This window comes from Anomaloglossus baeobatrachus, chromosome 5 (assembly GCF_048569485.1).
Source record: "Anomaloglossus baeobatrachus isolate aAnoBae1 chromosome 5, aAnoBae1.hap1, whole genome shotgun sequence".
Lineage (NCBI taxonomy): Eukaryota > Metazoa > Chordata > Amphibia > Anura > Aromobatidae > Anomaloglossus > Anomaloglossus baeobatrachus.
In genome coordinates this window covers 500,125,250-500,141,198 of record NC_134357.1, presented here as the reverse complement: position 1 = coordinate 500,141,198, position 15,949 = coordinate 500,125,250, and the positions used below count along the sequence as shown (strand labels likewise).

Genomic DNA, 15,949 nt, shown 5'->3' with positions numbered 1-15,949 from the left:
CCCACACTGTCCCTCTTATGGTACATGCCCTCCATATTCCCTCTCTTTCCAAACTGAGACTACTGTTTACAGTGTCATTTACACTGTGTCCCCTTATACTGCCCAGTCTTTATACTGTGCCTTCATCACACTCCCCCTCCTTGCTATAACCTCACACTCTCCTCCCATTCTGCCCCTTTTCCATACCACCCCCCTCCACTACCCAGTCTTTATTCTGTGCCCCTCACATTCTTCTCATCCCTTACTGTCTCCTCACTACGTCCTGCGTGTCCATATACTTTTCCACCTCACTCCCCATCCTGCCCACTTGCTCCTCATACCATGTCATTCTTTATTCTGTGTCCTCAAATTTTTTTTCCAGTTTGCTCCACATTCTCTTTGTCCCCATGCATCACCCCTCATCCTCTGTCCCCATGCATCACCCCTCATCCTCTCTGTCCCCATGCATCACCCCTCATCCTCTCTGTCCCCATGCATCACCCCTCATCCTCTCTGTCCCCATGCATCACCCCTCATCCTCTCTGTCCCCATGCATCACCCCTCATCCTCTTTGTCCCCATGCATCACCCCTCATCCTCTTTGTCCCCATGCATCACCCTTCATCCTCTCTGTCCCCATTCATCACCCCTCATCCTCTCTGTCCCCATTCATCACCCCTCATCCTCTCTGTCCCCATGCATCACCCCTCATCCTCTCTGTCCCCATGCATCACCCCTCATCCTCTCTGTCTCCATGCATCACCCCTCATCCCCTCTGTCCCGATGCATCACCTTTCATCCCCTCTGTCCTCATGCATCACCCCTCATCCTCTCTGTCCCCATGCATCACCCCTCATCCTCTCTCTCCCCATGCATGAAACCTCATCCTCTCTCTCCCCATACTGTGTCCAAAGATATTTCCACCTCCCCATCGTCTCTTCCCACCATACTCTGTCCAGATAGTTCCCCCCTACTGTGAATATAGATATTGCCCCCTCCCCACCCTCTGTCCCCCCCAAAGTGTGTCCACAGAGGGTTCCCATTCCCCACCCTCTGTCCCCCCCATAGTGTGTCCACAGATAGTTCCCTCCCCCATACTGTTTCATAAATACTCACCTCTCACCCCATAATGTTCCTCCGTGTCTTCTTCAGCTCCACAGTGGAGCACTTATCAGCGTTTGTCTGCCTCGCGCGCTGCAGATTTTATGAGTGCGGCTGTCAGCGTGACAACCACGCTCAGAGAATAGCGCTCCCACCCCGGCAGACTTCCACACCGCCGCTTCAGGCAGCCCGACAGCACCCCGCCAGCTCCTTCCTAGAGACGCCTTTGGCTTGTGCCTCCGCTCCTCATGGCTAATTTGCATAGTTTACAGGTTAGCCATGTGGACAGAGCCAGAGAAGCTCTTCAGATTTTCCGGTACGCTGTACCGCTGCAAAAAAAGCACTGTATATATTTTTTTTATTTTATATATTTTTTTTAATTTTAACGTGGGTTTTTGTATGATTTTACATTAGCTCATATTCTTCTAGTTCAGGCCCAACAATACCAGATCCTGTTGATTGAGAGCTGCTATATAAGAGAATTCTCCTGATTGACCCGTCAAGGATGGATAAGGACAAGATGGTGGAGAGGATATTACACCTCACCCTAGAGATCCTCTTCCGGCTTACTGGAGAGGTGAGAGATTCTGATGACGTCACATTACATCATTCTTATCTATGGGAATAACAGATGGACAGAACTGGAGAGGTGAGGACTCTGGAAATGTCTGTAGTGAGATTTATTAATGTGTCTCTCTATAACCAGGATTACACAGTAGTGAAGAAGACCTCTAGTGAGCGTTGTCAGGCCCCTGTGTCTGAGAGATGGGGAAGACCTCTGAGCCCAATCATGGGGCCTCCACCTCACCCCCTGATACATGAGGACATCAATGACCAGAAGATCCTAGAACTCACCTACAAGATGATTGAGCTGCTGACTGGAGAGGTGACACTGCTGGGAATGCTGGGACATTATACAGTAACGCTATGAAGGGATCGGGGGATGACGGTATCATTGTATGTGTCAGGTTCCTATGAGGAGTCAGGATGTCACCGTCTATTTCTCCATGGAGGAGTGGGAGTATTTAGAAGGACACAAAGATCTGTACAAGGACATCATGATGGAGGTTCCTCAGCCCCTCACATCACCAGGTAATAGAACTAAATACACAAGGCTTATAATTGTATGTATGTAAAAAATTAATTCAGCCCCTGTATGTGTTTCCTACAGTTCTATCCAGTGGGAAGACAACACCAGAGAGATGTCCCAGTCCTCTTTCTCCGCAGGACTATTTAGAAGAAAATCCTGATGTTCCTCAGGATGATCAGGTAGATGGAGAGAAGGTGTCATGAAATCTTCCTATGATGTGAAAGTCTTATGTTTAGACTTGTTTTAGCAATGAGTATTATAGTCTGAACAGACAATTTATTAGAAACACCCAATTATTAAGCAAATTGCAGCTGATTTAAATACTGGTGAGTGACCAATTAAGATGTCCGAATGCATAACATGTCATTCTGTAGCATTGATGGGCTATAATGGCAAACAATGAGTGCCAGTGCTGTTTAAGGGAAACAACTAGTAGTGTAAAATCATGAATCATTACCTGGTTAGAACAATTCAGATGTTTTTTGGCACCACGTGGATGACAGCATCAGGAGTTGGCACAAACAACAAGAATCCGTTAACTCTTAGGGCAGCGTCACACGCTACGATATATCGGGCGACATGTCGTCGGGGTAACGGATTCCGTGGCGCACATCCGGCATCGTTAGAGATATCATAGCGTGTGACAGCTACGAACGACTGTGAACGAGCAAAAACACTCACCTTATCGTTGCTCGTTCACACGTCGTTCATTTTCATAAAGTCGTTCCTCCTTCTGCACGCCGGTTGTTCGTCGTTCCCAAGGTAGCACACATCGCTCTGTGTGACACCCCGGGAACGACGAACACAGCTTACCTGCGTCCCGCCGGCAATGCGGAAGGAAGGAGGTGAGCGGGATGTTACATTCCGCTCATCTCCGTCCCTCCGCTTCTATTGGGCGGCCACTGTGTGACGTCGCTGTGACGTCGAACGTCCCTCCCCCCTCAGGAAGAGGATGTTCGCCGCCCACAGCGACGTCGTTAGGGAGGTAAGTACGTGTGACGGGGGTTTAACTACTTTGTGCGACATGGGCAATGAATTGCCCGTGACGCACAAACAACGGGGGCGGGTGAGATTATACCACCCTGCGCTCGGCTGAAGCCGAGCCGCTTGGATCCGGGTTCGTTGGTGGGTGGCTCGAGCGTCTCCGGACCCGGGGTCACTTCGCTCTGAAAGGGTGCTGGCGCTACTTAGGGGGGTGGTAGGTAGGTGTACGGCCGAAGCCGTGTTTAAATTCGTGACGCCACCCACGGGTTGTGGTTAAGATGAACACCACCGCTGCGGTTACTGGGCACCCGGGGCAGATGGTGATGCAGCAAGGTGTTAACCCCTCCGTGGGCAGGGATGATGGCCCCGGGACCCGTTGGGGATAGCTGGGCGGTGCAGGGCAGTGCGCGGCCGGACGGCACTGTTGTACTCACAGTTATTGACACATACAAGTCTCTGGTAAACCAAGTTGATGGTGGTCGGTGCCCGCAGCCTGCTGCGTCTGGTCCCCCACCCGGTTCGGTGGTCTTGGCCTTTCTCCTGCACCGTGTAGTGTGTTTGGACTGCCTGCGCTTCAGCGACGGGAGTCCGCTCCTCAGCTTTGTATATGCCGGAGGAGCCCGTTTGCCCACAGACACTGGCCCATGGGATCTCTCTGCCTGTGCGGTGTCTTTCTATCCCCCTCGGTGGGCTGTTGTCTTCAGTCGGGACTTGGGTGGGAAAGGACCTATAGTCCAGATCGCAATCAGTTGATTAACTCAGTCCAGTGGCTTCTGGACCTTGTTTCAGGGTCTGAGTACCCCCTTGTGTGCTCCGGTTTCTGAGTCGGTTCCCCGGGTCGGTACCGGCGGGCCACTACCCTGTCCCGGTCCACCACGGTTCCACCGAGCCGTCTTCCCGGCTCCTGCAGGCTAGGCCACCGTATGCCTCCTAGCCAAAGGTGCCCGGGCTCCAACCTCGGGACCTGTTAGACTCCTCTCACAACTCCACTCCACTCAAATTAACTGGACTAACTGCACTGACTGGTTTCCCGCCTCAGTCCCTCTGAACCCCCGGTGGGTGTGGCAAACCGCCTGGCTCCGCCCCCTGGTGTGTCCATCAAGCTCTGAGAGGGGTGACTAGGGTTTATGGTTTGGCTGGTGTTACCTTATTGGGGGACAGGTGTTCTGCGGGGGTCTACCTGTGACAACCTGGCTAGTCCAGGGCGTCACACGATCGCCCATGCGATCGCACGATAAATTGGTGCGTGTAACGCCGCCCTTACTGTCAGGAAAGTGGAATTGAAGTAATGGTGTGGGGATTGTTTCATTCCCACTCCCTAGCTCCTGGGACATAGGACATAGGACTATATCACAAAGGTCAAGAGTCAATGATTAGTTACAGAAACATGACAGGAAGGTTTTTGTGCTTTCCTTCAGAGTCCCTAGATCTTAATCCTATAGAGCAACCTTAAGATGAGGTAGAATGTGCTTTCATAACATTTCATTAGCTTTTTAAATTGGAGGCAATTGAGAGAAGCAATCCTGTCAGCATGGCCCTATTTTCTTGTGGCACAATCTCATCACCAAGTGGAATCTAAGACATTAAAAATTGCTTCCATTCTGAAGACCAAAAGAGTAGGTCTAACATGGTATTAGATTGGTGTCTTTAATGAAGTGGCCATTCAATGTGTTTTAAACTTGGAGATGACAGGACATAGCTGTTCATCATTATAAGTCTGGATCTTCACAATTCCAAATTATGGAGACTGCTGGTCAAAATTACGAGCCAACATGTTGGATTTATAGAGTAGATCACCAGCTATGCGACTGCTACTGTTGTCATTTTTGATCGTCATTAGTGATGGGCCCGGATATCTGGCCAGATGGCATATATCTTTAGGGACCCGAATAAGGAATTTAAAATTGGTGGTATAAGGGGTTAATACCAGCAGCTGCCACTAAGCCGTAGATTAATAATGGGAGGCATCTAAAACCTCACAATACTAATCTGTAAATGAAAAACAAACCCCTTATTACCCCGATTGCCACTGCACCAGAGCAATCGGGATGAGCCGGGTAAATTTCCAAGATTGTCTTATATAATGGATGCAACAATCCAGGGCGGCTGCGGGCTGCTATTTTTAGGCTGGGGGGCCCAATAACCATGGTTGAGTATAAAAAATACTCATAGTTGAGTATAAAAATTGGGGGACTTTTTTTTTTTTTTTTAAATAATTCAAAAAAGCCGCATGCGGTTCTTCTTATTTTGACACGCGGCCAAGATAAGTACACAGCTGGGCGCTGCAGCATGTAGCAGTATCCTTTATCATGGCTGGGTATCATAATATGGGGGGACCCTACGCCAACTTTATTTAATTTTACACCAATATAGACACAGACAGCGCATCTTATTGAAAGCAGTCAGACACGCTGTCACACAGGGTGGGGTCACTGTCTGAATGCAACCAAACAGAGATACAGAGTCTGCAGGTGGGTGGGGGAAAGAAGATAATGAGCAGCACCGGAATTAGTGTACAGCGCTGAGATCATTAAGTATGAAGTGCTTGCTTATTCTTATTTTCTTTCTTTCTTTTCTTTGTTCTTTTTTTTTATCTTGCACTGTTTGCTGGACCCAGAACGTTACCCGGAATTCTCTGAGAACTCTGGGCCTGCACATCCAGACTTTTACAGTCCGGGTCCGCCCATCACTATTTTTCATACAAATTAATTTTTTTGTTATGTTCTTTATCCTCTTCACGACATATGACGTGCTTGGTATGTCATGGATCATGTGAGGTTAATCCCTGCGGGCTGCCGTGTGTGCAATCCACACACATATCAGCTGATTTCAACAGCTGACATGTGTGCCTGCCAGGCGCGAGTGGAATCGCGTTCCACCCATGCCTATAAACCCCTTACATGTCACTGTCAAATTCTGCGTGCTGCCATAACCATAACTTACCAACCCCCATCGGAAGTCACGTGACATGTTGACGTGACTTCCGGTGGTTGCCAAGGTAGCAATTGGTCATGTGATGAATCCTGTAGTTATCATGAGTCACTTTCTCACTGCTGGCAGACTGCGATGTGTGAGACCAAAGCAGCTTTTCTCCAGATCTCAGCTGTGTAGCTGTGATCTGGAGAAATGGAAGAGCGATCAGACTGCTGATTGTTATAGTCCCCTAGGGGGACTAGTAAAATAAAAAAAAAAGTTTTAAATTAAATAAAAAACCTAAAAGTTTAAATCACTCCCTATTCGGGCCATTGAAAATTAAAGGGTGTAAAAAATATAAACCTATTTGGTATCGCTGTGTTTAGAAATGCCTGATGCATCAAAATACAAAGTCAATTAATCCGATCGGTAAAAGGCGTAGCGGCAAAAAAATTCCAAACGCCAAAATTACATTTTTCATTGCCGCAAATTTTATGCAAAATGCAATAACAGGCGATCAAAAATCAGCATCTGTGCAAAAATGGTACCATTAAAAACGTCCGCTTGAGACGCAAAAAATAAGCCATCACTGAGCCCTAGATCCCGAAAAATGAGAACGCTATGAGTTTCGGAAAATGGCGCAAAAAGTGCACCACTTTTTTTGGACAAATTTGTCAGCTTTTTTAAACCTTTAGATAAAAGTAAACCTATACATGTTTGGTGTCTACAAACTCGTACCTACCTGAGACATCACACCAACACATCAGTTCTACCATATAGTGAACACGGTATATAAAATATCCCAAAAACTATTGTAAGATCGCACTTTCTTTGCAGTTTTTCTGCACTTGAAATTTTTTTTGCCGTTTTCCAGTAGACTATATGGTAAAACTTATGGTTTCATTTAAAAGTACAGCTCGTCCCGCAAAAAAACAAGCACTTATATGGCAAGCTTGATGGAAAAATAAAAAAGTTTCAGCTCTCGGAAGAAGGGGAGCAAAAAAACAAAAACAAAAAACGGAAAATCACCCGGGGGTGAAGGGGTTAATAACATTTCTTATGACTTCTCTATCTGTCTTTTACTTTTTACAATATCTGTTTCAGGGTGAAGATCTGACCCATAATAATACTACAGTGACATTTGTGATTGGTGATGAGCAGATTAAAGAGGAGATTCCTACAGACAACTGCTCAGGTGAGTAATAACCACCAATTGCAGAGAAGTCATAGATTTTACTTAATCAGGAGTAGTCATATAGGCTTCTCCCCACCCTCTGACTGTGGCTGACAAGTCTCTCCCTACGTATGCCATTAAAAGTGTTTTTTTTTCTGAAACGACCCTGCGTTTCAGAGTCAAACATACCTGGCTGAGGTACTACAGCCAGTGCCTGATGCATGTTGCCCACGGTTTGGGTAGCATGTATCAGTTGACAGGTTCTCTTTAATGTTCAACAGGTTCCAATATATTTTATCTGGGCTATAACTTTTCCTATCAACAATATATAGAATAATTTTCCTCTGGATCACTCAACTTTCAGAATTTCTTTGACTTTGAATTCAGGATCAGGGCCACAAAGGGACAATGAGGTAACTGAGGGACAAAAAAATGATTGCAAATTACATACAGGGGAAAACCATTTGGAATCAACAAAGATGTAATTCACAGTTTGTAGCACACTGGCTTCACCTAACGATATGTCCTGAGCGTAGCCAGCCCTTGTCTCTAGACCGAAACTGATTATCTCATTTAAAATGGCCTTAGAACTTGAAAGTGATATATTGTTTCTCCAAAAATGACACTCATTTATTTTTTGCCCACAAAAATAGCGCTCAGGCTTATTTTTGGGGTAGGGCTTATTTTCGGGGTAGGACTTCTTTTTGGGGAAACACGGAAGGTAGAAAGGGAATCGAAGTTGACTTTCAATAATCCACAGGGTGAATTCCAAAATCTTGACGTCAGTTGAAAATGTTTTGTCAAAGACATTATGGAACGGTAATCATATATATGCGAAAAATGCACTTAAAGTGACTAGTTTCAATTGATTACAAAGGAAGTACACATTTGACCAACTTACAGGTAATTTTCAACTTGCATTAAAGCCTATCGGAGTAAAGTCACATGTAATTAGCTATCTATAACACAAGCCCAAAAATTTGGATTTTTTTTTTTTTTGTGATGATCACACCATGGCAGGTCACAGTGTTACTCCATTGCCTCTCACTAGATAGATTATTGTATGTAACATCCCAATCTATATGCAACATATGTGTAGCCCCAGCCTTTTAAACAGATGGGCAGATGTAGTTTAATCAGGCAGAAGAAAGTATGCAATTTTGGAGAATTGGTCCAAAATCATCCAAATCAGATGATCTGGGTACAAATGTTAAAAAGTCCACTGTGATTTGGGTCCATGAAAAAGCAGAAACATACAAATGCAGTAGCAGGCTGACAAGATTCATAGTCACAAATGTCCAGATATCAAAAGTATGATATAAGGTAATTTTCACATTCTGTTCTATTAAGCACAATTGTAAATAAAAAAAAAAAAAACAGGATCAGGAAATCTGTCAGAATTCAATGCGGGACAAAACTCCTCTAATAGGTGTCTCCACTCCTCCAAACCCATTCTGAAAGAAAGTAGATCTCAGTCATGAATGCCATTTTAACTATACCTTGAGCTGTCAACTTTTATTACTGCTTTCATGGAGACTACCAGAGGTGTTTTCTCCAAAATGTGGGATAAATTGATATTAATAATTTTCAGATCCCCCAAGAAACATTGGATTTTCACTTAGACTGTCCTGTGGACTATGGACATTGGAACCACGTTTTAGAGGATATTTAGAATGAAACCTTTTCTTGAACACCGTAACGACCTATGAAGTACATATTCATGATAGTTTGCTAAAGGCTGTATGAATCCAGCTCAAGAGATGAGCCTGTTTCATCTCAGGCAGATGCCGGCTGTGTTACATGACCGTCATCTGCCTGTAACTGCATACAGTGGCGCTAGCTCCAATTAATGAAGTTTAACAAGTTAAGTGCCGCAGTCAGTAAAAAAAAAAAAAAAATTATAATATACAGCACGGAGTACCTTTCTAGATCAATAATATATTTAATATCTAATTAATGACGTTCATCAACAATAACTGGAGTAGGTGAAGCCTTTGTTGGATGTACAGAGGAGCCTTAGCAAAGAGTTACAGAACACATTAAAAATCGTGAAGTTGAAGATTAATGATTTCAATATTCTTATATAGGCCTATAGAAATATGGCCTAGTTTACTTTAAGGAACCTTCCACCTATTATTTTTGCTAGACCACCATGCCTTGTTTCCTACATTAAAGGAGAGACCCAGAGATTGGCTCTATTTGGCTGCTTTCTTCGGTATATTACCAGACTCTTCTATTTCACTTAACACATTTCCAAATACCTTCTGTTGTCCATTCTGCAGTTGAGCGGCGCTATCCCTGTCTGCTCATCCCCATCACATGACCTCCGGCTGCAATGACCTCTGATATCCGGTGATGTTACGTCAACTTCCGGAATTGGAAGTTTACCCGGCATCACCGAGGTGGGACCCAGTGTCCGTGAGTGACTGTGCAGTGAACAGAGTTTCACTTCACAGCCCAGCATCTCGCGTGCACTCTCTCCTTCATTGCAGAGCTGCGTAAGAGTGTACTCAGGTAAGTATATGCAAAATGTAAACCTACTGCAATTTGCACAATAAAAAGATATTAATAAATAATGTCAAAAATTTCTTGGGCGGGGCACATGTGCAGCACTCGATGAGGACGGATGTGTCCCAGTGAGTTCCTCACTCCGGGTGCGATCTCGCCCTAATCCAGCACCTTACCAGCGTCAGAACCGGTAAGCCAAAAGGCCACTGAGCGGGAGATGCCCCGGTCCAAGAAAGGGGCAACCCAGGTGAAATGAGATTGCACAATCCCGGAGTTGCTGGGGACACAGACGAAGCCTGGGTCTTCCAAGGTGGCGCCGGACACATCTTCTTCCACGAGTAAGACAGCAGGTGCAGATGTGAAGCCCCACAGGTGTTGTGTCGGTGCATTACCTTCAGGGACTCCACTCGGCTGGATCCTGTCACAGGTAGGGAATCTTCTATTTGTCGTGACGCCACTCTCAGTATTGCGGTCAGTGGGGACCGCCACTGCAGGTTGAGGGACGCCTGGGGCTGATGGTGAGTGCAGTTAGTTGGAATAGCCTCCTGAGAGTGAGGCAAGCCCCAGGGCCCTGTGTAGGTGCGTAGTACCACAAGGCGCAGAATAACTCCACACACGCAGGATGTCTTTCAGGGGTTTTACTCACTTCAGGTGGCAGGGTGAGTAACCCGGGCGTAGCTGGGATGAACCAGGCGGGAACCAGGTATCCTTCAGGCTGACTTCTGATGGTGACTACCAACTCGCCTTCCTTAGCCCTTGGTGGTTTGGGGTAACCCCGACTTTTAGTCCCTATGGGGGTCACCCAGGGAAGTTGCTGAAGCCTCTCTCCCCTTCGTTTGCCGTTTGCTTGTTGCCTGGACCAGATCACTCCAGCTGCTTGCCTCCTGTGAACTATGGGCCCTAACTGTGGCTACGTGGCTGCGGCTTTTGGGTGTTGTGGTGTGGGCTTTGAGGGCCCCACACCGGCAGGTTTAGCAAGGAAAGGTGGATCTATCCCCGCTCCGGGATCTGCCGCCCGTTTGGGCCTGGTACTCCCTAGCAGTCTCCTTACTTCCCACTCTGTGCTCTCTCTTTAGCTGGAGACGGGTTTCGGGTAGCACTCCTAGGTGACCGTTCTCCCCCGTCGGTAGCCACTGCGCGGGCGCTGTCAGACTGCAACAGCCCCAGGGGTAGGGGTCAGCTCCTCTCGGAGCTCCCTGGACTCTGCACTGAACCGGCTCACATCTGGGACCTTCACTCCTGCTCCTGTCAGAGCTTCACTTTCCTGCTCCTCACTCCTCCACACTCTGCTGCAGACTGTTTACTCCTCCCTCTCTTTTCCCTTTTGTGCCTGCCTACGCCACCTAGCAACCAGATTCTCTTACCACACCCCTTGAGAGGAGATGGAGGCTTTTGGCCCCCTCCACTATTCCAGTGGAGGTGAAGGCTTTTCCCCCTCCTGGGATCCCCAGGGGTCCTCTCATAGGTACATGTGTGAGACCTGATCACTATGCGCCTGTGTAGTCACACCTCGGTCAGCCTTCTGGATTACCTGTATTGTCCTGTCCCCAGCATGGGTGCAGTACTCAGTGGTGCCTGACCAGGTCAGGGGCGCCACACAGAGATGGAGACGGGAGAGAGCACAGCCTCAGCTGTGACCACGCGACTTATGGCATCGGAGGAGTTTCTCCAATCGATTCCGGCCACATTTAGAGCAGAGCTATAGGCTGCATTGGAGCCCTTCACATCACAACTGCAGGAGATCACTCACAGGGCCTAGAGCAAAGGGTGGACGACGCTGCAGAGGCACTAGAAGAAGAAAGGAGATGTCTGCAAGACCATAACTCCAGAATTGAATTGCTGGAGCTAAAGACCTGTGAAGACCTGGAAAACCGCCTGAGGACAGGGAATAAAAGGATCAGAGGCATGCCTGAAACACGCACCAATCTGAAAGAAATGGCTATTAACCTTTTCAAGGCCCTCCTACCACAGGTGGATCGCGCACTGCTGGACATTGTAAGGATCCACAGAACTTTGAATCGCCCATCACAGGAATCTGTTCCCAGAGACATCATCCTCAAACTCAGGCAGGAAGACTCCAGAGATCTTATTTTATCTGTTGCAAGGAATAGTCCACTCCTGCCAGGAGTACCAGGTACTGTGTCACTATATGCTGACATTAGCCCAGCTACCCTGATGAGAAGGAGGGAGCTCAAAGGGGTCACCCTGGTCTTGTCAAAGGCCAATGTAAAATACAAGTGGGGTTTCCCGCTTGCTCTACTATTTAATCACAAAGGATCACATTATGTGGTCCAATCCCTGGAGGATGGCTTGGGGGCCTTGAGTAAGGCTGGTATTGAAACGATCCTAGATGCCCCGTTACCCCAGAGGCGATGACCTGCCCGTGAGTGGCAACAAGCGAGACGTGGCCACTATCGACGTGCTGGACCGGTGGACCCTCCTGTGCAGTGACTCCATTTTATCACGCACTAATACATATTTGTGTAAGATAATCTTATGGCCTCATTCCTAGATGCTGTAACTGGCCGACATGGTTGGGGATGATGTGTGCTGCCCACCCAAAGTAGATCTGCCACACAGAATTAATGATGCTTATCTACCACAAATTCACGATAATGGTTTCATGTTTTCTATTCTGTTATCTAGGTTGTAATTTCTGTGTTACCGACCATGTTCTATTCCCAATCTTTTTAAGGATGCACCTCTAATGCAGGGGTGGGGAACCTTTTTGCTGCCGGGGGCTGTCATGTAGAGCTGTTGAAGGGACTTCATCCCCCTCTTCTTCACCAGCCACAGGTCGTCATGGCGATTATCTGATTGGCCTGGAAGCTTAAGGTATTTATGACTTTGGGTGATGGTAGAACCAAAGCCAAAAGCTGCAGAGAAAGACAATTCTTTGTAATATTGGCAGGAAAACTCCCAAAGCAGGTTTTGAAGTGCGACTTTAATGCTAGAAAGATGAAAAACACATTGCCAGAATCCCTGCGTCGTGCGGAACCCAGCGCACCGTCTCACCTGACGAGGAGATCGACGGAATCACGACAAATTAGTATTGGCCAGTAAAATTGTGCTAGAGGCGTTGTGTTTGGTATCAATGTAACTGTAAAATCGAGATATTAAATATGACGCTAATATCTTTCACCTGTGTGACCCAGGGGCAAAGATATGAAAAACCCTAGAATTATGGAACTTTGTGACCATCTCAAGCCCAGCCCACAAGTGACTGTAAAATGATGTCACAGGCAAGGGGGGCTAGCAAGAGCATAAGAGACAGTTCCTGTCTTGGGGGCTCAGTCAGCACGAGGAGGGCATCATGAAGGGTGATGCTGGCCGATTCTAACATCTCTTGGAGTTCCCTCCTACTCCCTAAGCAGACGTCACTTCTATGGCACAAGCTTAGTAAGTTTCACGTTTATACCTTTTATTTTATGTAACTGTTATGCCGTAATGTGTATTGTTCCCTTTTGTAAATTCCTGTATATTCTTTAAACACTGCCTATTTTCGGATTAAATATATAAAAATTTAAGAGTTTCTTTCCTTATGCTTTATATACGAATCCAAAACCCCGAAGGGCCTTATGCTATCTGAAACGGGTTCCCAGCTACCTGTAGAAAGTCTGGGTGGTGGCAGCGTAATTGTTATTGCATAGAATTATTGGAGTGCTATCATTAAGGGTACCGAGGTATATAAATATTCCATTAGCAGGAATCAGAGATATACATTTACCCTTGCTGTGAGACCTCCAATATTTGGCATTATCAGCTCAGCAGCCTCATCTTATGCATTGTCCTGCAGTACCAAAAGTGGCCTGCAGACAAGGGGGGCGCTAGAGAGTAGTCGTGTGTAACAAATCAGTGAACAGCTGCGGATTTCTGAGGGACTTCCCCGGCTGTTCGTGACAAATTGGTGGCAGCGGTGGGATATATAAAGCATTAGTGATCTGGTTTGAGCAATCATCCCTTTCACTAAAAACGTGCAAAAGTTTTGAGGATTGAACTCAGTGTTTAAATATACCTGGAACAATACTGTACGTGTAGCAGTTACCCCCTCCCCTTCTCTCTTGTTTTCTATCCTATCTTTTATTTGGCAATTATGGAGGCTGTGTCAGAAGCCTGGTACAATCAGCAGAAGAAGGAAGTTCTTGCTGCACTCTGCAGATCCAAGTTGATTGATGGCCATGGCAAAACGAGGCAAGACCTCATTAAAGAACTTTTACAATGGGATGCAGAGCATGTCCGTTCCCCCAGTGCTGAAGAAGGGGAGGAAAGCCAAGCCCAGGACGGGACTGCTGCAGAATCCCCACCATCAACTGCGAGCCAGAGCAGTGACCAGGGCAACATGGACTCCTACCTGCAAATGGCCCTACAACAGTTCACTGCCGAGGACCGGCAGGGACGGCTAAACCTCATTCAGCAATATCGAGAGGCTGAGAGAGCTGAGCGCCAGGCTCAGGCTGAGAGAGCCGAGCGAGAGGCTCAGGCTGAGAGAGCCGAGCGAGAGGCTGAGCGAGCCGAACGAGAGCGCCAAGCCCAGAGAGACCATGAATTAAATATCCTCAAAGCCCGGCAGCAGACATCTTCCTCACTAAACGGTGAGTCCAATAATGCCAGCAGCTTTAAGCCCCGACCGGAGCACTTTCCTGTGATGGAAAAGGACGGGAATTTGGACACCTTTCTGAGGGGATTTGAAAAGACTTGCTTGCAGTACCAGTTGCCCTCAGCACAATGGGCACAATACTTAACCCCAGGGCTGCGAGGCAAGGCCCTGGACGCGTTTGCCAGTCTCCCTCAAGAGCAGAGTGGAGACTATGGGGCCATAAAGCAGGCCCTAGTACGGAAGTATCAGCTGACTCCGGAGGTGTACCGAAAAAAATTCCGGACCCTCCAGCTCGGACCTCATGACAGCTACAGCGATTTGGAGGGTGGGCTCCAGCGCACCTTTGACCAGTGGATCCAAGGACTGTCCGTTACAACCTTTGAGGAGTTAAAGGACCTCATGGTGAAGGACCAACTCCTACATGTCTGTCCTGTGGAGGTTCGACAGTTTGTTATGGACCGAGAGCCCAAGGAGGCCTCAAAAGCAGCCCAGATTGCCGACGCCTATGTGGCCAACCGTGCATCGGAGGTGCGGAAGCCGTCCACCACTAGCTGGAAAGGGGGTAAGATGACAACTACAACCACCCCTGCCCCTACCAGCCGACTTCCCGTAGGTCCTGTTTCATCCACCAGTGCCCGGCCCACCTCTGACACTCGCAGGTGTTTTTCCTGCAACCTGCCTGGACACCTCAGCTCTGGTTGCCCAGAGAGGCAGAAGAGGAACCCCACATCCAAGGCCCAAGGGCCCACTGGAACTGTCCTTTTGGCAAGGAAGGCGGGTGGTAGGGCCTGCGAAAACCTACACCCCGTCACCGTAGGCGGAACCCCCACTGTGGGGCTCAAGGACACTGGGGCCGACAGAACACTGGTCCGCCCTGAACTGGTACCCCCTGAAAACTTTATCCCGGGAAAACTCCTGACTGTCGCCTTGGCGGGGGGTGTCCACCACTCCTTCCCAATGGCCCTGATTCCCCTCGACTGGGGTGCTGGGAGAGGGTGGAGGGAAGTGGGGGTGGATGAACATCTACCAACCAATGTTTTATTGGGGACTGATCTGGGGCGATTAGTTGCACAATTTCTCCCTGATGATCCTCCCGAATCCAAAAAGTCATGTGATACAAATGTTGTTGATCAGTCATGTGATGCAAATGTTGTTAAATCATGTGATGCAAATGTTGTTGATAAGTCATGCGACCCGAATGCGGATATCCAGAACGTGATTACAAATGTTGTGCATGGTAATAAAGTGGAGGTTTGTACAGGGGAACTCAGCCATGCCACGCGGCAGGGTGACGTGGCTGAGGACAACCCCAAGGTAGCAAGTGTCTGTGCTGACAGAGATGGAGGCAGACATGAGAACCACGAGGACAGTGGTCGAATGCAGCTGAGCAGTGTCACAGCGGACAGTGACACAGCCAGTAGTACCTGTCAGGCTGATGGGGAAGAGTGGTTATTCCCCGGGGAGACAGCCTTCATCGGTGCTGTCACCCGCAGTCAGAGTGCCCAGAACGCAAATGAAACCTTGCCTGCTGACACCTCTTCACCCAGAGGGATAACGGAACTGGTTACGGACCCAGAGCAGGTCCCAGAGGGTCCTGGTGAGGT

The 15,949-nt window shown here is 47.8% G+C and overlaps 1 protein-coding gene across 3 annotated transcripts in view; it reads left to right on the top strand.

Moving 5' to 3' along the window:
• The window catches only part of LOC142311925 (uncharacterized), an 85,587-nt gene that overhangs the window by 54,583 nt on the left and 15,055 nt on the right, over window positions 1–15,949 (top strand). For 2 of the 3 annotated variants that reach the window (XM_075350789.1, XM_075350788.1), the window contains exons 2-6: window positions 1,509–1,656; window positions 1,786–1,965; window positions 2,048–2,171; window positions 2,251–2,348; window positions 7,171–7,261. In XM_075350789.1, the coding sequence (XP_075206904.1) occupies window positions 1,585–1,656; window positions 1,786–1,965; window positions 2,048–2,171; window positions 2,251–2,348; window positions 7,171–7,261 (565 nt within the window). In that variant the 5' untranslated portion in view covers window positions 1,509–1,584. The remainder of the gene's footprint in view (window positions 1–1,508; window positions 1,657–1,785; window positions 1,966–2,047; window positions 2,172–2,250; window positions 2,349–7,170; window positions 7,262–15,949) is intronic. The other variant, XM_075350790.1, reaches the window with a different exon arrangement.